At 41.6% G+C, this 21,800-nt stretch overlaps 2 protein-coding genes across 3 annotated transcripts; one reads left to right on the forward strand and one right to left on the reverse strand.

The window, feature by feature from the left end:
• Window positions 1-2,065: 2,065 nt before the first annotated feature.
• On the forward strand, window positions 2,066-13,018 carry irf9 (interferon regulatory factor 9). 2 transcript variants are annotated; one of them, XM_079490098.1, is made up of 10 exons: window positions 2,066-2,141; window positions 4,148-4,203; window positions 4,752-4,874; window positions 6,074-6,257; window positions 7,781-7,914; window positions 8,472-8,556; window positions 8,769-8,828; window positions 9,896-10,309; window positions 10,774-10,889; window positions 11,276-13,018. In XM_079490098.1, exons 2-10 carry the CDS (start codon window positions 4,150-4,152, stop codon window positions 11,390-11,392), a joined length of 1,287 nt encoding a protein of 428 aa, XP_079346224.1. In that variant the 5' UTR covers window positions 2,066-2,141; window positions 4,148-4,149; the 3' UTR covers window positions 11,393-13,018. The 2 variants fall into 2 exon arrangements, with proteins under 2 accessions (XP_079346224.1, XP_079346225.1); XM_079490099.1 differs by having other exon boundaries at window positions 9,899-10,309.
• A 94-nt stretch (window positions 13,019-13,112) lies between these two features.
• On the reverse strand, window positions 13,113-19,375 carry emc9 (ER membrane protein complex subunit 9). The gene is made up of 6 exons (XM_079489440.1): window positions 19,186-19,375; window positions 17,337-17,553; window positions 16,549-16,625; window positions 15,783-15,852; window positions 15,404-15,498; window positions 13,113-14,965 (listed from the first exon to the last, which is right to left on the reverse strand). The coding sequence occupies exons 2-6, from the start codon at window positions 17,529-17,531 to the stop codon at window positions 14,785-14,787; spliced, it is 618 nt and encodes a 205-aa protein (XP_079345566.1). The 5' UTR covers window positions 17,532-17,553; window positions 19,186-19,375; the 3' UTR covers window positions 13,113-14,784.
• Between the last annotated feature and the right edge of the window lie 2,425 nt (window positions 19,376-21,800).

Raw genomic sequence — 21,800 nt, forward strand, 5'->3', positions numbered from 1 at the left:
TCCGGAAGCGAGCTCCTCTCTCTCACCATCACAGGTAGCACGAATTAAATGAAAGGCGTGATTTGTTTTCCTGTTTGGATTTTGTTAAAATGTATAAACTCTATAGTGATAGTAGGCCTAATCATTGCTACAGTGTGTTCAGTAACAGGGGGTTTACCTGTCTCTCCAGCTCTTTATGCGTCTTTATATGCTACAATGCAATCTGCTACTTTCAAAAGAGTTTTATGCATTTGAAAACTTGAAATGGGAAATTTCAAGTTTAAAAGAATACTTTTACTTTTGGTACTTTACTAAGTACATTTTGATGTCAACACTTTTGTACTTTTGAATTTGGGACTTTTACTTGCAACAGAGTAGTTCTATATTCTATACTTTTACTTAAGTCAAAACTTTGAGTACTTTTTCCACCACTGATGTTTTTAATTCTCCTCCTATTACAGCTGACATCCTCAAAGCCTCTCATCGGACTGCGTTCATCATTAGACTTACAGTCATAGTGTCGGTTCTGGTGATACAGTTTATCGTCCAGTACCAGTATCATCTCTACAAGGTATACTGTACTGTACTGTACTGTACTGTACGCAACATTATTCAATACAAAACTGGAATGTAAATGAGCTAATCAGACTGTTGGGACAAATTTGACCTTATATCAAAGTTTGGTGCTTTGCAGGCAACTAGACGACAGAAAGCAAGAGCGGAGAATCTTTAGAATAGAATCCCCTGATACCGTGCTGGTTCCAGGGAAGAGGCCAGGACCCAGAAGAGGCTCTCCACAAGCAGTGGTGGAAAGTAACTAAGTACATGTACTCAAGTACTGTATTTAAGTGCAATTTTGAGGCATTTGTACTTACTTCTGCTCCATTAGGCTACATCTCAGAGGCAAATATTGTACTTTAAACTCCACTAGAATTATTTGAAAACTTTATAGTTACTAGTTATGTTTTATTACTTTTATAATTATTACAAAACATTAACATTAACCAGTTAAACCCTATACATTTCATCCATTTGAATATAGCCCATCTACAAGCTCACAATGCGTGGTTATGCAATGCATTGTGCAATGCATTGTAGATCTGCAATTTTCCCCCAAAAAAATCTATACTGCACAATGAGTACTTTCTACTTTGGTACTTTTAAGTACAACTTGATATCAAATTGTACTTACTCAATGTATTTACTCAAGTCAATTCTGAACTTGTAATGGAGTATTTCTACATTGTGGTATTGATTTGATTGGTATTCCATTCTGTTCATCCCATTCCCCAACGTATCCACTTCTTTTAAATAAATGTATTCCTAAAACCTTGCTGGACTGTCTGAGCCTCTCAGTTCATTTCAACCGTAAATCTCCTGTTACCCTGGTACAAAACAACTACATCTCAGAGCCACAAATTGTACTATAGGGGGATGCATACTGTGTTGTATCGCTCAACTTGTCAGTTTGTCATCACCCCCTTCACATTCAGTAGATCCTGTGATCTTTTTTTTGGCCGGATGTAATTTTGGGGTCTGGGGTCTAGTAGCTCTATAGTAAATAATACAAATAGAAATCGCTATATAAAATTGTGTAAAAAAATACATATTAAGCCCCATGTTCGAATGCCTCTGCCCCCCTGTAAAAAATAGCTAAAATGAAAGAAAGCAGCAAATTAAAAAAGATTAACACTCATCTTTTACTTTCTCTAATAACAACCTAAAACATGAACCTTGGTTGAAAAAAAACTAAAGTTGTCCTTTAATGAACTTAACTCATCAAAGGCACCGCTTTTTTACTTGAAATTTGCGCGCGCGCGCACACACACACACACACACACACACACACACACACACACACACACACACACACACACACACACACACACACACACACTTTGAGTGGCAGCCATAGGTACACCCACGCAGACGAAACCTTACCACTGACTGTCCTGGGAATGAGATTTCACATTTCAGTTTACAATGTCGCCCCCTGGCGTTCAAAACACGACTCAGTTCTCCAAAGTCACGTGCTTTCCTGGAAAAGGAGCGTCTGTGAGCAGCAGCAGTGAGCTCAGTGGACGGACCTTACTCTAAGGGACGGACGGACTGAGAGCTACAGTCTACATCTGTCTCTGCTCCGAGGAAACTGCAACTGAGAGGTAAACGAAACCTAACGTTTCTTCCTTCATTTTAAGCTACAAAACACCCTTGTTTGATTTGCAAACAGCCGATACGGCTCTGAATTATTATAACATGTCGTGAACTAGATTTAAGTCAAGTTTGGTTTAACTGTTTATTTTGCCTTTCGTGCATTTATAAAGTTGCTCATATTCTTGTTTATCATTAAATAATGAAAGGTTCATGAATATTTACCTGTAGTTTTCTCCAAATGCAGCATGGATACAAACGATCGGGGGAGGGGGAAAAATAGCTGTTGAACTTTAGTTGTTTTTGTACAGTAGGCCTATATTTGTTTTGATACAATACCCTGAAACACAAAAACAACACCTACCAGGGTGTGTGTGCGTGTCTGTGTGTACGCGCGCGCAAAAGCTGAAAGGCATATGATTTGATTACACACTCCCAAACAGGATTGTAAATGTGAAGTATTCTTTTGATTGATTGATTGAAATATTTATTAACAGTTTGCAGAATTACAGTACATTTCAAGCACAAACTCAATACAAAGACTGTTAACTGTGAGTGGACGACCCAATTAAGCATTACACTTGTTTACAAGAGGGTCCACCATGTTCAATTCATCAAAACTCTCAATTCTACTATTGTATAGTCCTATATATTTCATTTGTATATTTGTATGGTGTAATCAGCCTGCAGTCAGTCAGTGTCCATGCAAGAAGGCAGCATCCCAATAGTCGTAGATGGTGCGCACTTGTCTTAGCCCCAATATGTTCCCCTCAGTCCCTACGCTCAGTCTGTAGCTCCGAGCTACAGTACAGAATGAGCGTAGGGACTGAGGGAACATATTGGGGGCTTTGGGGCTAGTGCGTACTGTGCGTAACTTATGACCACAGCGTGGGAGGCAAACACGCTGTGGTCATAAGTCACTTCATGGCACGAAGTGTTAATGTTTTGATGAATTGAACAAGGTGGACCCTCTTGTAAACAAGTGTAATGCTTTATTGGGTCGTCCACTCACAGTTAACAGTCTTTGTATTGAGTTGTGCTTGAAATGTACTGTAATTCTGCAAACTGTTAATACATATTTCAATCAATCAATCAATAATAATGTAGTTATTAGCCAGGATATATAACTTTTTTTGTTCAGTTCAGGGTTGGCCGTGAACATTTGTTCCCTTAGCCTAAGGTAGACTCGATTCTGACATTTTGGATAAAATAATCTACGAGAGTCTCTTCCCTCCGTAAATGAGTTCCATCATTCTGCAGGATTTCCTGGGGGAACTATGATGTTATGTCTGCTCAGCTGCTCACTATTTGTCAACATAAGCACCTGACTTAACCTGACTTAACCAGTGTACTCTCTGCTGCCCCATCTGGCGGAGTCAGGTTACACCTGACTATCTGTAGCAGCAATGTTGTTCAGCGTTACACCTGACTATCTGTAGCAGCAATGTTGTTCAGCGTCGCAGTCCCGCCCCCTTTCATCACAGGCCCAGGAAATAATTCCCCATTCATTTTTCCCATAGATGTTTCAAAAAGTATGTATTTAAATATCTGTAAGCCTCAAGCAAAGCCAACTCGGATTGTGACAAATCATGACAACAAACAATATTTTGGGCCGAACAAATAATTACAAAGGACTGAAAGGAGAACAAAAAACAAAACAAAGCGTTGTACCCAGTAGGCCTACCTGCCCTTTTTTTCTTCTTTCTAATTATTTGTTATAATTTCCAATATGTAGCCTAGACTTCAGTTCAGTACGGCATCAAGGTTAAAGGGACTAGGCTGTATATTATCTCAGGACAAACGTGCTGATGGTGATGGGTGAGTGGCTGTAAATTAGGTCTTGTCCATTAACTGTTGGGTGCAACAGCTCAAACTCCTCAGTGATGGTCAAAGATCCATTAGCACTAATACATCTAAGGCTTCATGAGTCATGCTGGTGCTTGGAGAAAGAAATACATGACTCCTTTTAGTTGACTGTAAAACTCTGATGCTGATGATGTATGTTTTGTTTTTACAGCCATGCCATCTAAGATCCGCTCCACACGTAAACTGTGCACCTGGATCGTAGAACAGGTGAGTTTTGTGTGCTGCAGCAGTTGGTCCAACCACTGTTACCATCCTGCCAATACTAAAAAGAACAGTGTTTCAGTACAAATGTATAATTTTAATCCATTTTATAAAATACAAAAATGTATTTCAATGGTTGAAGAGTATAATAGGTGTGTTTGTATGTCGGTCTTTAGTATATTTTCTTGTTGTTGATGGTGGTGACTGGTGATATTTTGGTTAATAAAATGTCTTATATCTGTGGGGATTTCCTAGATTTAAATGACTATGTAAAAATGGAGATATGTTTTGCCAAAGGGACTTTTGTTGTGGCAGATTTTATTTGTCAAGCTTGGGAAAGAAGACAGAGTACTCTGTATAAATCTGAGTTGTAATATAATTAATTATGTAATGTAAACATGCTGTAAAGCATGGATTATGTAATGTAAGCTGTAAATGCAATTGTGAAATGGTGTCTTATAAACCCATGAGGGTTGGGCACATTGTGTGCAGGACACGAAAATAAATAAACAATCATCATAATCAATCAATCATCATCATGTTTATGACTCCAGGTCAACAGTGAAAGGTATGCGGGCGTGATATGGGACGATGAGGCCAAAACCACGTTCCGTATTCCGTGGAAGCACGCTGGCAAGCAGGACTTCCGCAGCAACGAGGACGCAGCCTTCTTCAAGGTAGGTAGAGAGACAGAAAGAAAGAAAGAAACCTATTTCTTGTCTGTGTGCATGCACCGTGCTCGCCTCTCACACACTTGATGGGAAGATTAATAATATCACTCACCTTGGAGGCCCAGGGCGGAGTTCTCCGCCCAAGTTCAAGGTCATGGTCAAGTGCCCAACACGGAGATTGATGATAACAAAACCGTTCGCATCGCTCTAGAGCCTTGGCGCGCTTGTTGCCCGATCCGATGACGTGTCAAAAAGTGACACGTCATCGAAAATGTCCCCTGCCTGTTAAGCTGACGAAAACGAAAATCTTAAAACGATCATAACTCCCGATCTAAATCATCCCGTCTAATTCTGAAAAAAGATCCTGTGTTTGACAGCCTTCCGCAGTCCAGTCGCTAGTCGCGATAGATTTATTATTACCTCCCGTTGTTGTCGATCGACTCTAGAGTGGTGTGGCTATTGTTAGCTGCTACACAGACATGCACACCAGCTTCCGGTGCGCCGGTAAAAGTGGTCCGTGCGCTATAAATGATGGGCACATGAATGAAATGGATTAAATAGTTCCGGGCCTCCAAGGTGTTATGAGGAGTGAGCAATGTCTCCCTCTCCTTAAAGTGATATTTTTGGTTTAAAAATAATGTTTTTGTTAAAAGGTTAAATCACTATGTTCTGATAGTTTGCTATATAGTGTTTGTTCAGTAACAGGGTCTCCCTGTCTCTCCAGCTCTTTAATAAACAGAAAATTCATTTTCAGGTAGGTGTCAAAATTTCACCCAATCAGGAGAGAGTAGCCATTTATCATCTTAATTTTTATAGTGTTCCAGTTCCAAATGTGTCTGCTCATTTCTTGTTGGAAATACTTGTTTAATCTGTATGCTGACTGAGTTATCTATGCTGATTGGTCTGTGTAAATACAAACATTGAAGACAAAAGTGAGGATGCAAATTGTGATTGGCCAGAATGAGATGATGTATGATGACGTATGATGATAAGTCACACGGGTGTGATTTTTTTTTTACACTTATTTTAACCAAAGAAAATCACTTACCTTACCTTTTAATGAGGGCAAAACAAGGAGCACTTTGTACCGCAGTATAACAGCAGCCATAATGATATCAGGGTTACAGAGAGACAGGAAAAAGAGAGAGAGACACATGTACAGTTTACTGCTTGTACATGTAACCTCCACCCCATTCCTCCTCCAGGCATGGGCAGAGTACAAGGGCAATCCCAAGAAAGGTCCTGCTTCTGACACGGCAGCTCACTGGAAGACCCGCATGCGCTGTGCCCTCAACAAGAGCACGGAGTTCAGTGAGGTCGCTGGTCGGTCACAGCTGGACATCACTGAGCCGTACAAGGTGTACCGCCTGGTTCCCCTCAGTGAACAAGGTGAGATCCAGCACAGACAGGCCTCCTTTTCTTTTGTAGCGCTTGGTAAGCCCGTAGAAAGCAATAAGCTTGAAAAATGAACAAGAAAATGGCATGGAGCATGTGGCGCATGCATGTTGCTCCATAGGCTTTTAGCTCTTTATTGGGAGTAGTAGGACACAAGTATTATGACTTAATGGCCCTACGGAAGCCTTATGCGTCCGTACAGTATTTAGTATTAGAATATATAAATATGGCACCTCTTACAGTCGCCACTAAATCAGGAAAGCTAAGCTTAAGAGAGTTTAATTGGAGAGCACATTTCATACACAGGCACAATTCAAAGTGCTTTACTGTACATAAGGTATCAAAAGACTTTAAAAGGCTTCTAAAGATAAATAAAGCTATGGGAGTCAAACCTACACCACCAGAGGTGTAACTATATAAAATCATTTTACGAGTAGATATCCAGTAGATATTGAAGATGTTAAGTATAAAATGACAGACATTGTATATTTATTTATAGACCACTTATCAAAACAAAGTTGCAGAATGCTTTTCATAAAGCTAAAGAAAAACAGTACAAATTAAAACACATGTGCAAAGAGTGTAGTGCAGTTTGAAATGATGAAAAGCAATCAATGATGAGATTAACAAAGACAGTGCACAAACACAAATCTGTAAACCACATCCTGATGAAAGAGCGGGCATAACATGTGTAATTGTCTTGTTTGCACACCATTGCATATGGCAGGAAACCATGGTAAAAACAAATACACCCATGGGTGTCTCTCTCGTTGTGAAGTCCACTGATACACACACACCCAAACGGGAGGCCTCAACACTTAAACTGATTAGTGTTGCAAAATGTAATTGTACTGTAGGCTATATGAAAACTTGTCTAACCTGTTTGATCTTAACACATATGAACATGAATATGAACACAATAAAACGGCTATGGCCTACAGGGCAAACTTTTCAGCAAGACAGAGAAGCACCTGACAACCAAAGTTCATCACATTCACATCAGCTGGTGTGTGAACACTCTGCACAGGTGATCTAATCTGCTGCTAGCAGCATTACCCTGAAACTAAAAATGTCACACCTTTTACTGTAAGTGTTTGTATTGCTTGGTTCTTTAGCCAGTACAGTACAGGGTAAACTGTGCCCTTATGTGTCCTTTGTTTGTTCAGGGTTGACTGCAGGTGCGCTGGTCTCAAAAAACTCGCAGAAAAATACTCGATCTCTGCACAAAGGATAACTTGCAGAAAAATACTCGATCTCTGCACAAAGGAAAACTTGCAGGAAAATAATTGCTCTCTGCACAAACTATTAAGGAATACTATAATACTATACTATAATAGTATTAATTTGATTTTAACATGCTCATGAAGTTCAGTCAGGGAACTCAGTTCCGTTAGTTCCCTATTGGTAGGGGAGATGCAGAGTGCTTTCTCAGAGTACCTAAAAGCAGGTACATTCATCGCCAAAATAACTGTATTGCTCGTTTTCTATTCATTAACAAACTGGTTCTATTGGGTCAGGAGTGGTGGCGGGGCCGCAGAAGAAGAGTGTGAAGGCAGCCAAACAGACTCAGAAGAGGAAGCTCAGCGAGTCAGGAGGTCAAGAACCTGTCCAGGCCAAACACATCAAGGAGGAAGTGGTCACCCCTCAGCTGGTGAGTCATCCCCACTGTGTGTGTGTGTGTGTGTGTGTGTGTGTGTGTGTGTGTGTGTGTGTGTGTGTGTGTGTGTGTGTGTGTGTGTGTGTGTGTGTGTGTGTGTGTGTGTGTGTGTGTGTGTGTGTGTGGGTGTGTGTGTGGGTGGGTGGGTGGGTGGGTGGGTGTGTGTGTTTGTCCACGGTATCACATGAATCAGTCACACAGGCTGCACATGAATCAGTCACACTGATTGCTGCACAAGTCCTGACAAGTAAGCAATTCCTCTATTTTGCTTTACCCTTATGCACCTCTACAATCATGCCCTCCTCCCTTATGCGCACGTGCACACACACACACACACACACACAGTGGGGATGACACATTGGTACAGGACTTCACATTCAAGGCAAAGGGATACGGTGTTGTATTTCATTAATAATAATAATAATAATTCTACTTGTATAAGACAAGAATCTATAAGAAGCTATAAGAAATGCAATTTATAGAAAGCATTCTAAAAACGCAAAGGATTCCTAAATTGGTGTTTCAGTAACGTGTTGCTGGTTTGATTGCAGTGCATTGAGGACATCCTGTTGGGAGGAGAGGGGGCAGCGGAAACACAGGAAGCAACTCAGCAGATCACCTTGAAGGCAGGAGGATGTACGTTCAACCATACCTGCTATATGCTATTTTCAAAATATTTTAATACATTTTAAAACTACATTTTGATACCAATACGTTTTTACTTTTACTCAAATACATTTTGATTTCCTAACTTTTACTTTTAAGTATTTCTATATTGCAGTACTGATACTTTTACTTAAGTGAAAGCCATACTTTTTTTCTGTACATGACTCTCTCTCTCTCTGTAGTGGTGGATGACGAGATCCTGTTCGACATGCGGCTCGAGACTGCCCCACCCTGTACAGGAGGTAATAACATCAGTATAGCAGAGCTGTACTTTTCTGATAGCCACCAATTCTGATAGCTGCTGCATAGCAACGTCATATACATGCCTCTCAACACTGCAGTCTTGACAGCGACATCATGGTATCTCTCTGCAGTTTGAATAATGAATCATTTTATGGTTACATGTCATGGGTCATGGGTCAACATGTCATGTTGACTTTCACGTTGGCAAGTGTTCTCACACCAGTGTTGTTTTCGTCGACTAAAACTAAGACGAAAAATGTTCGTCGACTACCTTTTTTCACTGACAAAAACAAATGGAAACTAAATGAAAACTAAGCTATGATGACTAAAACTAAATATACTGACAATTTCGTCGACAAATAAAAACTAGACTAAAATGTTAGGAAGGGACTAGTGGACAAGTGATCCAGTATAAGTCATTTTACACTTGGTTGCATGCTGAAAATAGCTGATCTGTAGATCGGCTATTTTCAGCAAGTGTAAAAACACTCATTACGACGGCATCAAGCCCCGCCAAAATACATTTTAGTCGACTAAATCAACTGTAGATTTAGTCGACTAAAATCTTATGACATTTAGTCGACTAAAACTAGACTAACACTAAGACATTCCAGGTGACTAAAATATGACTAAAACTAAATGAAGTTTCAGTCCAAAGACTATGACTAAACTCAAATCGAAATTTGCTGCCAAAAACAACACTGTCTCACACTTTATCTCCCTATCTCGCTCTTGCCTCCCACTCTCTCATATCTCTATATCCCTCCCACTCTCTCTCATAACATTTTCTCTTCTATCGCTCGCCTCTCGTCCCTTCTCCCCTCCCTCTCACCACTCTCTTTGAATGAGAGTGTATATATTTTTCTGTGTCTTTGCTCAGCTCACACATTACAAATAAGCTCTCAAGATTGTTTTTGTTTTATCCTTTTGACAGACAAATATATGGTCATGTATATACGGTATGCATTTTTGTCATAGATATAAATGTCACTCTCTCTCATCTGTCTCCCTCTCTCTCTCACCCCCTCCCTCCTCTACCTCTCTCCTCTCTCCCCGTTCCTCCCAGTAGTCCAGGACTCGTACCTGGTCGTAGTGAACTACCTGGGCAAAGAGGTCCTGAGGCGGGACATCCCGGGAATCGACGTCCGCATTGCCTACGTGCCTTCCTCGTCCGCCCCGCCGACCCCGGCCCACCTGGTCGGCGGGTTCCCCCGCGTTGCCCTCCCCGAGCCGTGCCCTGGCCCCCTGGAGGACCCTGCCCCCAGCCCTGCGTTCAGGGCCCTTTCCGACCTGCTGGCCTACATGGAGAAAGGAGTGGTGCTGACCACCGGCTCCCTGGGCGTCTACGCCACGCGCTACTGCCGGGGCAGGGTGTTCTGGACGGTCCCGCCCACGGACGCGCCGGGTCTGCACAAGTTGGAGAGCAGTGAGCACAGCACCGAACCCACACTGGTCTTCAGCAAGGATACCTTCAACCAGCGTGAGTCGCCTTTATTCAGACTGCTGCATGTTAAGAATCATTTTAATTTAAACCACCTATTTTATACTTTGTCGTACGAAATTTGCAGATCTTCACAAAGCGTTAACGCTATATATATGATATGTATGTATGTATGTATGTATGTATGTATGTATGTATGTATGTATGTATGTATGTATGTATGTATATTTATTTTACTTGTTTTTTTATTGTCATTAGGGCGTTACTGTATCACATTCACATACATTTTGAATTAACAGTATGAATTAACGCATTTAGTTGCATTGTTCAAATATTTACAGGAGGGAAAATGGAATAAATAAAATTGAAACTTCACCTTCTTTCACCTTCAGATTCTCCTCTGTTTTTTAAAGTTGTTGAAATGGTTTACCTATTTATAATGACATGTGGCCAGGTTGAAAAAAAAGTGGTTAATGGTTGCTGGTGGTTTTGGTGGTTTGCAGAGCTGGAGCATTTCCGCGTGCATGGTGGTGAGCTTCCTCAGTGTAGCATCACTCTGTGTTTCGGCGAACAGTTGAGCGACACAGAGAACCCGTCCAGCAAACTGATAACCACTCAGGTACTACACACTCACTCACGCACGCCTCACCGATGGTTCCAACTGTTCTTAAATCAAATCGGAACTGTAGCATTTCATGCAAAGATAGCTGAAAGATTTGCTGTGATGCTTTGCATATGGGCATCCTTATAGGAGGGAGGGGAGATTGTTTCTCATTCATTTTTCCCTTCCAGATTTTCCTAAATCACTTTCTCAGACACAACATAGCTTTTCTAACCGTGAGGCTGTCGTTACTCAAAGATGGTTAGATTTAGGATAGAGTATTGTCCTCACAGTGCACACACACGCAACATGAAGCTGTACGGTAGCTCAAACGGGTTCACATTAAAGGATCGGGTCGAGGGCTGCTGTTGAGGTACTGATCCATTTGTGTCTCTGTGTTGCAGATCACACTGCCGTGGGCTCAGCAGCAGGTCCAGGAAGCACAAACCTTACATATCTTTCAGACCCTGGCCGCCAGCCCGCTTGGAGAATTCACTCTCAACCTGGTCGCATGCACCTGAGAATCCAGGTTCTACTGATTTGTACTTCATCAAACGACCATGTCTTATGACAAAAATGTGGTTCTTACCGTGTACAGTAGGAGGCGAGCCATCTAGAAGAATACTTTATTAACAACGTTGAACGATACACTAAGTAGAGTCACAAAACACCCCAGAGGGTTTGTTTACATTGTGGTCAGCACATTAATTGTATCAGCCCAATGCTGCTAGTAAGCCAAAGGGAGTAAATCCCTGTATATTTTTCACATATTGTGAATTTGTGTGTGTTTCACATTGTGTGGGAAGCCACACACGCCGTTAGATACTGTCTTGTATCAGTTTTAAGTAATTTTGCCATATGACACGGTCATGTGACAAAGTATAAATTAGCCTTCTGGCATTGAGGAACGCTACAGTTCAGTTCATCTCATGAATCAGCTCATCCATCTCGGGTTGAGGGTGTGCACGAGATGTTGTGCACGTCAGGTATAGCTCTGATTTAGTCCTCCTTCGTCATGCACAGCTGACCGGTTCAATTCCTGTTGCTATCGAGTGTTTCCACTGAAAATTAATTGGTTCAGAACCCTAGAATTTGGTTCGGAACTGGAACCAAAAAATGTCCGCTTGTTCCGTGAAAGCACCACGGTTCCAATAATCTGAAATGGAACCAGTTCTAGAACCAAAGTTATTTTGGTGGAAAAGGGGCCTCTGTTCTTGAAAGGCACTATTGACCTATACCCGTTATCACTTAATAGTGTAGCCTCAGCCGGGAGGCCTGATATGGGAATATGATACCTGTCAAAGGTTATCTTTTACAACCACTGCCAGTTATGCAAATATTTCCTTCTGGTACAAATTACGCTCCAAATTAATCTTTTCCTATACACACCGTGCTCAGAACAATAGTACAATAGTACAGGACCGGTCACATAAAGGGAAGGGTAACCGGAAGGCTCACCCCAAAACACGCTCGCCACCATTTTTGTTTTGCGCCGACCAGCGACCACATGCTGGGGCGATTTGTTTTACTGATGATAACATTAGAAATAAGAAGTTTATGGTTTGGCATAGTTTTACTGAGGTTAAGTTTAGGAATAGGGTTAGGTTTTGGTACAGTTTACTGAGGTTAAGGTTAGGAGTAAGGGTAGGTTTAGGCATAGGTTACTGAGGTCACATGAGAATGTAGGCTATATACACGGTCATGTTGAACATTATTCAAACTATGATAGCTTTTCATTCTGTTAACTTTCAAAAATGTCTGCTTTAGTACTTTGAGGAAAATGCACCACAGCTGTACCATCTTTTCATAGATTTGAATACTAGTAGACCATAACATATTATCATTACATACCGTATACCATATTGTCATTATCAGCCGGTCATTGTAATCACTTCTTATCTGCTCATATTCTCATTACATATAGGCCTACCATATTGTCATTATCAGGTCATTGTAATCACTTCTTATCTGCTCACCTGTTACATAAGAGAGAGAGAGATCTGTTCCAAAGTGTCCACTGTGTTCACATCGTACCCCTAACCCTCTGAAGGGTGTCACTGTGTTCACACCGTACCCCTAACCCTCTGAAGGGTGTCACTGTGCACACCGTACCCCTAACCCTCTGAAGGGTGTCACTGTGTTCACACCGTACCCCTAACCCTCTGAAGGGTGTCACTGTGTTCACACCGTACCCCTAACCCTCTGAAGGGAGAGATCTGTTCCAAAGTGTCCACTGTGTTCACACCGTACCCCTAACCCTCTGAAGGGTGGCACAAATAGGACTTTTTAAATGACAGTACAGCACGTAATTGACTGGTTGATTGACAACCATTTTAGAGAGACAGATTTCAAGACACCTTTTACCGCGTGGCCCCTCGGCTGTCTTTGTCCGTCTGTGACTAATGTCGCCAACCACTGTCAAATGTAGTCCCCGAATTTGTTTTCTTTTTTATCCATAATCTCAGATCAACTGTCACTTCCACAGGGAAGTCACAGCGTATGCAAATGTTTCCAGCCTGAAAGTGGACATGCACATTTTGGAACACATCTCTGCTTCATTGTTACACAACAAACCACCTTTGTGTAAGTGAATGTCTGTTTTAACCACTTCCCTATTCAAAGAGATGTGGTGTAGACTGGGTAATACTAGTGGACTTGTGGGTCCTTTGGGACCCCGGTGAAATATAGGGTTTACGTAAGAGGTTAATCCATTTATAAAAATCATTGTCTTAATTCATGTAAGACCAACACACACACAAATGTGACATGTTTGTTTGTGGTGGGTTTGATAATATTAACTGTTGGTATCAACTGTCAAATATGGCTGATTAAATACTTTGCGCCAAACGCACTTACAGTAGTAGCAGCAGCAGTACTCAAATAGATTTTTTTAGCTCTGCATCATTCCATACTATAGCTTTACAATAACTCATAACATATGCTCTTTATCAATTAATTCATATCTCACCCGTTTCTGTGGCTCGACATAAGAAAAAGAGATGTGTTCCAAAATAAACTATCCACTGTGTTCACAGTCACACGTACCAAATACATGTACACAACAATGACTTTCAACCTGGAAAAGTCTCAAATAGGGCTCTATGAATAGTTCATTCATTGGTTTTACAACACTGACAGTTAATGTCAAAGTGTTAGTTAGTTAGTTTGAGTTAATAGTTAAATACACTTTTTCATATTAAAATGAAAGTGGACCAGCAAATAACGTTTTTGGAACACATCGCGGCTTCTTCAGTTTCATACAAATGGACACAACAAACTCTTCTCCATGTGTATGGATGTCATTACGTTTTAATTCATTCAAAAATCATTGTTTTAATTCATTTAAAACCTACAGTACACACGCTGGAGGAATGTGAAATGACACGCACTGGACGCTGTACGCATGGATCAAAGTTCTCAATTGCCACGGCTGATTTCAGTCATTTGATTTCAGTCATCATGTCGCACACCGAAAACAGACGATCGACAAGCTTGTGTTGTGAACTTGTAGATCGGCTATTTTCGGTTATTAGTTATTCAAGGGCTCCTTTCATGCCCTTTCACAAATCACAGATTAAGATTTCGGCCTCACAAAAATGTTTCAGATGCAAGACTTTAATTTGCTTTAATTCATGTATGTACGTCCTGTGGTGTTGTGGGTAGAGAACGATGTGTCTGCAAAACTACCAAGATGTAAATATTTGTATTGTTACTGTATTTATGCATGTACTCTTTTTCATTTGTCGAAACACAAAAGGCATTAAAAATAAATGTGTTATTTCTCTAACCTATGTTGACACGTGTGATGTAAAACAGTTAGTGATAATCTCTGAATGTTTGCACATCGGAGAAGACTTCAAGTAAAATAAATCTGGGATTCATTTTTTACAAAGCTATGCTAACTAATACTCCTCTACACGTTTCCATTGGCCGGCGACGCCAGCTCCGCTATCTTGTTATTCAGCTTCTGATTTGTCCAGTCCCTTGTGATGTCGTCCAGGTGAGTGTCAAAATCCACCAATAGCGTGTGATCTCCGGTCTCCAGGATCTGACTGGCTATGGCTCGGGTCTCCTCCCACTGTCTCAGCATTATCCTAGGGGTCACATGGCCACAAGTTACTATTCGTCCTCTGAGGAAATGTATCGGGTTTAACCCATTTTGGGCGGGAACCCCTTTTGGTGTTTTAAATATGTTATAATTTAGCTATTGACAAATGGCAGATCTACAAGCTCATAGCACGCCACCAAGTGGCGCGCTACGAGCTTGTAGGTCTGCTATTTTTTTTAAATCGTGAAAATGAGGCACACATCTTTGAATATATATTCTTTCAGAGTGAACGTTTTTAACTCAAATCTTTGCTTCTGGGGGGAGGTCCCTGGAACAACATATTATCAGATGGGGGTCAGCGGCCAATTACATATATTTTTGGGGGTCCTTGACATGAAACATTTTGAACACAACTGGCATAAAAACATGTCAACGGTCACTCTAAATGGTTTGTGGTTTTGAGTGAGATAAGATAAGCTCTTACGTGTGTTTGTCTTTGAGGGTCCATCGTGAATCTTTGCGCTCGTACATCACTATAGGAGGAACCCGATCGTCTGGAGACATTTTGGCACCGTCAATCTGAATGTGAAATACAGACGGTCATGATCAACACTAAATCTTAAATAAATGTCTAGCCTGCATGCATAGTTGCATACATACATACATGTGTCCAAACAACTAAAATACCATTCTTATCTTATTCTTTCTTATGATATAATAAGTAAATAGCTATTTTTAGCTTCAAGCTTAGGGTTACAGATGGCAAAATAAGCATGTAAAAATGCTGTGTGTGTGTGTGTGTGTGTGTGTGTGTGTGTGTGTGTGTGTGTGCGCACACACATGTGTACGTGCGTGCTGCTCACCATTAACAAAACAGCACTGCTGAACTGCTCCGCGATCTTGTCGGCTATCTTCAAGGCACACGGCGTGGGGCTTCACGGTCAAAAAGGAAGAAAGAGAAACATTAAAACTCAGCTGAAAACGTTTGACACTTTTTTTTAGGTTTTTTTACGGATAATACAAGGTGACCTCAGAGACAGTGTGGCACGACAGAGAAGGCAGAGTGGATACAACTCAAAGACCCTTGTGCAGCTGCTAATGGGTGGGCATTGAACCTTTTCTTGTAACTACTAACAACTAACTTCTGGTGCGCTATCCTATCCACTTAGATTAACATGATAAAAATACAGGTACTGGGTCGCACACACCTCTTGGTTGCAGTTTGAGGTTACAGGAGGGCCCGCTCTCTGGCCATTAAAGCTGCAATGTGCAATCCATCACTTTTTGGTTAACAAACATTATTTTGCTGCTGCAGTGGTTGTAGTTTGATCAACAGTCTCAACTGCTCTTCTATTGAGACATTTACTGTAGAGCCTGAGCCTGTGGTTGGGTAGGACACCTACTGGTTGACAAGTGGTACTGTATTTACTCAAAACCAAACAGGCTTTCTGTATTCGCTCAACAGTAGATGGAGGGCTCTTCTGAGGACAACCTAGCTTGAGCGTGGGACCCGGGTTTGAATCCTGAGTAGGGAATGGAAGCTTTAAGTCAACTTGTTCTATCTCACGACTTATTGCATCGACTTTGTCACTAATTATATCGGCAATGGTGGAAATACTGGTCACTGACCTGCTGTCTGCTATACAAGCGTTGGCTTGGTAGTAGCCAACTATCCTCTGCTGCGTCTGTGAACACCACACGTCAACCTGAGATGCAAGAAAAACAATATATGCCATTGATTAAATGGGGTGTTGAGAGAGCGGATGAGAAGGAGTCACATCAAGAATATTACAATTACACATCCATTTAGTGACTTGGTGTCTACTTCATACATATGCCCTGTGCAGGCTGTGCTACAGGAAGGTGGCGTGCCCACACAGCCAGTGCGTGCCTCTGGCTATACACCCCTATCCTCAGGATAGGGGACTGAAGAGGAGCGCTTGGTTTTGTTGCTTACCTTAGCAAGGCAAGTCACGTGAGCCTCAAGGCTGTGCACAATGACGAGGGTGTCATCCGAGCTGGCAAGCTGTGGTTAGTCTCGCGTTACCAGACAACTATTCCACAATCTCCGAATGCTATTGAGCTGAGTAACGGAAGCTGCCATTTCCATTCACGAAAATACATTTTTTATTTCCTTTTCTGCTAAGCAACAAGCTAATGTTTTCTATTTATATTAGGATAAATGTACAGAAGTGGCGAGAAGGCTCCACTTCCGCTTTATCGCATACTCATGAGACCTCTTCCGTTGGCCCAGACTGTATGATGAAGCGTTTAGAAATCGCGGAGGCAACAGTCTGGTAACGCAAGACTAAGCCGTGGTGGACGCAATCGTTTATCACACTAAGCAAAACGAGCGCCCCCACCCCATTTCAGCCCCATGTCCTAGGAAACAAAATGAAACAATGGTAGCGTAGTACCTGTGTGAGGGCCAGCTGAGTGATGGGAGCCAGAGACAAGTGAGAATGAAGAAGTGGGACACAGTCTGTGATTAGGACGGCGCCACCTTGTGAGCTGGGGGACAACAGCAGTCCGTTGATGCTGCACCGCGGGAACAAAGAGGCGTGAAGGTACATCTTTACGTAGGCACGACAGGACAGCTCCACCTCACCCATGACTGAGACACAACACACAGCTCTGTAAACGGTAAAGAAAACACACACACGTCACACACACACACTTTATTTCTCAACATTTTGAAGATGGTACCTGAAAAGGTATTTTCTTTTTTAGATCACTCAGGAGTTGCCCCTGAAAGTGTATTTTAATTGTAAGATATGTAAGATATATAACAACTTATTCATGTATTTTATTTATTTTTTATGTTTTTTTGTGGCTTTCACCTTTATTTTATATTTTTTATGGAGGGACAGACAGTAGGCTGACAGGAAATGGGGAGAGAGACAGGGGGAAGACATGCAGTAAAGGCTGTCGGGATCGGGAGTCGAACCCGCGGCACACTGCCAGACTGGATTACCAGCCAAGGTGCCCCTGGACCAGGCCTTATTCATGTATTTTTTATATATTTGAACACAAATCTTGTATGGGAGGGACTCCCTTTCACAAAATCTTTTCAGGTAGTGATCTGCGGGCCAAATACATCATTTATTTGGAGATCTCTGACATGAAGTTTGAGAACCACTGGCCTACACTGCTCTTTTAGAAAAGGTCTAACTGTCCACCCTCGGCTGACAGGTGGATCTGTGGACAGGTGGCTCGCTCTTAGCCCCTTTTGGGGACCCTTGTTTACTTTTTCTGTTAGAGATGCTCCAATCAATCGGCCACCGATCGGTGATTGCCAATATTCACTACAAATGACTCGATCGGTGATAGGCAATTTATCCTATCTGTGATCGGCAATTTACCGTATCTGGAGAAACCGATCTAAAGTGGTATAAAAGTCAGATATATAGTATATCATTTTTCATCTTTGTGACAGACCATTCCTCCCCACACACACAGGAACAGTTTTGACGTGGGTTTTGACATATCATTTGGAAATATTCAAATTTTCCCCTTACGCACAAGATCGGTATCGGCTGATCATGAGAAAAACAATTGGTGATCGGGATCGGTCCCCAAAAACCTTATAGGATCATCATCCCTATTTTTATCTATTTTGTATATATATAGTTTTTTATTGGGGACAGCCAAGCAGTACATCTGACAAGAAAATCTTTGCACAGTCACCCATTTTTTTTTCTTTTTTAAAATCATCACAAACATCAACAAACAGCGTACACCCCCCCCCCCCCCCCCCCCCCCAACAAAACAAGGACAAACAGGACAAAAGTAAATAAAAAAATAAAATAAAAATAAAAGTAAAAACACAGGTCACATCATGGATGGGGGTGGGGAAACTGCTGATGTTTGCTGCAGTAGGTCAGAGCCTTCTGTGTGTGTGTGTGAGAGAGAGGGGGGGGTGGGGGGGCAGGCAGTATTGTATGTACTGTATGCCTTGGTGCGAGACTATCTATCATACTATGTATTTTAAAGATTGTGTCATATGTCTATCAAAATCGATCAAACGCATCTAGTCTTGATCCAACAGTAGCTCCGTTTGGAAGCTCACTCTCCGCTAGCTCTGGTCCATAACGTCTCAGAGCTAATATCGGACAGTGAGGTTCCAAACGAACCTACATACCGGTACATTATACTGTGGATGCATCCATACAACATCTGCATGCATACACTGAATCAAAGGAAAAGCAGAAAGCTAACACCGTTAGCATGCTGGCTAAGCGAGCAGGACTGTTTGCATATTCTTACCTCAAAGAATAATTGATTTGATTTAGATGTTTACAATACACAGCCTCCAGAAATGACTGATCACTCTGCGATGCTACATCAAATATTGTTGTTATTATTAATAATAAAACACTGAATGATGATGATAACGGTTAGCTATAGTCTTCAACTGCAAGCTACTTCCCTTTCCCCGCCCACAACAGACCGCTTACGTAGTTTGATTGGTCACCATGTCCTCGTTTTAATATTTGATTGGAGGGTTGAGGTGTCAGCCATTTCTTCAGCTGCTGTGTCGAGTTTAGTTTAACAATAGTGCTCCTCCTGGTGGATTGAGTGTGAACCGCGTTTTTAGTCTCATTTCAAGACTTTTCAGGCGTCCCACAAATTTCTGTTGTAAAGCTCTCTCATCGTCTCTTGTCCTGCAAAAAAATAAAATAATAATACAAAAAATGTAAAATATTATAATATATTTTCAGGAAATTAAGAAAACATTTTATTTAGAAAACAAAGCAATACTGCCTCAGTGCCTCATCAAAGTTGGTGTGACTATTGTCAATTACTTGCATGAGAGGGGAAGATGTGGTGGAGTTAGCTGTTTTAGCAGATAGTTTGACTGAGGGTCTCAAGGAGTTGAGAGGTTTTGTCCGAAGCCCCTTTTAATACTTTCCATTGGTTCAATTGTTTTCACAATGTATTGTATCAGTATCAAAATCAATATTATATCTTGGTTTTTCAGTACAATGGCAGGTGTAAGTATCAAACAAACATTACAAACCATGGGTCAAGGTCAAGTGTATTTATTAAATTGTATTTATATATCCCAAGCTGGGCAATTAATTTTACAGCAGATAATAAAAGCTCTAAAAGACACAATACAGTAAACATACAACAACAACAGTCAACAACAGACATATGTATACATTATCACAAGATACAGATTATTACCTTTAAATATAAAGTGCAACTAGAACCAAAAGTGCACCAAGTGTAACTACATCTATCCTCACCACCCACCCCTGAAACTACACGGCAGCTATACCTCCCCCTGCTTCCCCCATTGATGGCCCGGATGGAGGTTGGTATAAAACAGAATTTGTGTACCTGTTATTTTTAGTAACAGGGGTCTTTAACCACTGGCCGGAAGGCAGCAATATATTCGCGGCAAGGCGCCCTGAGTCTGAGGGCGAGAAGCGACCTCGCCCTTGGCTTGTGCACTCATCTGCCTGGGTGACGGCAGACTGCTGGGCGAGCGCTGGTGCTTTGGCATGGGGGGGTCAGATCAACATATGGAATGATTTATGTACTGGCCATATATGGAGCGTGTCTTAAGTTTACAGGGTCCATATATGCAGATCTAGGTGATGATCCAGTCTTCTCCATGTATGGTTATCCAGGGTTAGATAAGGTCAGTGTCGTGATCTTCATATATGGAGATGGTCATATATGGTGGCATGACGTGTCATGAAGCGTGATGTCACGAGGTGTGACCATATATGAAGAAGTGATGTCACGAGGCGTGACCATATATGAAGACGTGATGTCACGAGGCGTGACCATATATGAAGGTGTGATGTCATGTCACGAGGCGTGACCATATATGTAGGTGTGATGTCATGTCACGAGGCGTGACCATATATGAAGGTGTGATGTCATGTCACGAGGCGTGACCGTATATGAAGGTGTGATGTCATGTCACGAGGCGTGACCATATATGAAGGTGTGATGTCATGTCACGAGGCGTGACCATATATGTAGGTGTGATGTCACAAGGCGTGACCATACAGGCATGGAGTGACTAACTAACGATGCAGGGTTTCATAGTAAATGTGACCTAAGGTCGCAATAATAAATACACAGTAAATATTAATAGCTTCAGGACCACAATGGAAACAAGGCCTTATGGGGCTTCTTGTGTTATCCTTTTGGTATAGCATTGTATACCACTGTAGTATGGTATTTGCAAACTGTTAATAAAGTAATAGGCCTACATCAATCAAAATCCTATAGTAATACTAATGATAACACTCTTGAAATGTACTTTAGTACAGTACAGTACTCAAGTAACAGGCTGCAGGCCGCTTTATTGTCACAGACTGTCACAGTGCTGTCCCCACCCCTTTTCCCCATATGTTTCTTTTCCCTTTTTACCTCCTTTATGATGAATTCCTGTTCTGTTCTTTGGCTATATTGAAGTGTCTATTTGTATGTCTCTAAATGTTTTGATGAATTGAACAAGGTGGACCCTCTTGTAAACAAGTGTAATGCTTTATTGGGTCGTCCACTCACAGTTAACAGTCTTTGTATTGAGTTGTGCTTGAAATGTACTGTAATTCTGCAAACTGTTAATACATATTTCAATCAATCAATCAAAAACAGAGTTTGACAGTGTGTAAACCAATGTTACAAAATAAAGCTGAATCTGATGTTGCAGTGGACCTGAGACGACCACGTAGCGAAGCTGGTGGGCTGGCCAGCTTATGTGGCTGTCAACCAATTCATGTATAGAAAAGGGAGCCTTCCTTCGTCGCTCTCAGCCCATAAGCTCGTAGAAGAGGATGGACTTCGTGGCTGTCAGCCAATGAACGTTTAGCAAAGGAGGGGTTTTACAAACTCAACGACCCTTTGCCGGGTACAAC

The sequence above is a fragment of the Electrona antarctica genome (genome assembly GCF_951216825.1).
Source record: "Electrona antarctica genome assembly, chromosome: 20".
Lineage (NCBI taxonomy): Eukaryota > Metazoa > Chordata > Actinopteri > Myctophiformes > Myctophidae > Electrona > Electrona antarctica.

What these genes read in the sequence shown, in the direction of transcription:
- irf9 (XM_079490098.1), top strand. Translation starts at nt 4,150, where the DNA reads ATGCCATCTAAGATCCGCTCCACACGTAAACTGTGCACCTGGATCGTA. An exon ending in AGGACGCAGCCTTCTTCAAG is followed by an intron (nt 4,875 to 6,073) that starts GTAGGTAGAGAG and finishes TTCCTCCTCCAG; the next exon opens with GCATGGGCAGAGTACAAGGG. An exon ending in GCAAACTGATAACCACTCAG is followed by an intron (nt 10,890 to 11,275) that starts GTACTACACACT and finishes TCTGTGTTGCAG; the next exon opens with ATCACACTGCCGTGGGCTCA.
- emc9 (XM_079489440.1), bottom strand. Translation starts at nt 17,531, where the DNA reads ATGGGTGAGGTGGAGCTGTCCTGTCGTGCCTACGTAAAGATGTACCTT. An exon ending in CTCAGCTGGCCCTCACACAG is followed by an intron (nt 16,626 to 17,336) that starts GTACTACGCTAC and finishes CTTGCATCTCAG; the next exon opens with GTTGACGTGTGGTGTTCACA. An exon ending in GCAGTGCTGTTTTGTTAATG is followed by an intron (nt 15,499 to 15,782) that starts GTGAGCAGCACG and finishes TTTCACATTCAG; the next exon opens with ATTGACGGTGCCAAAATGTC.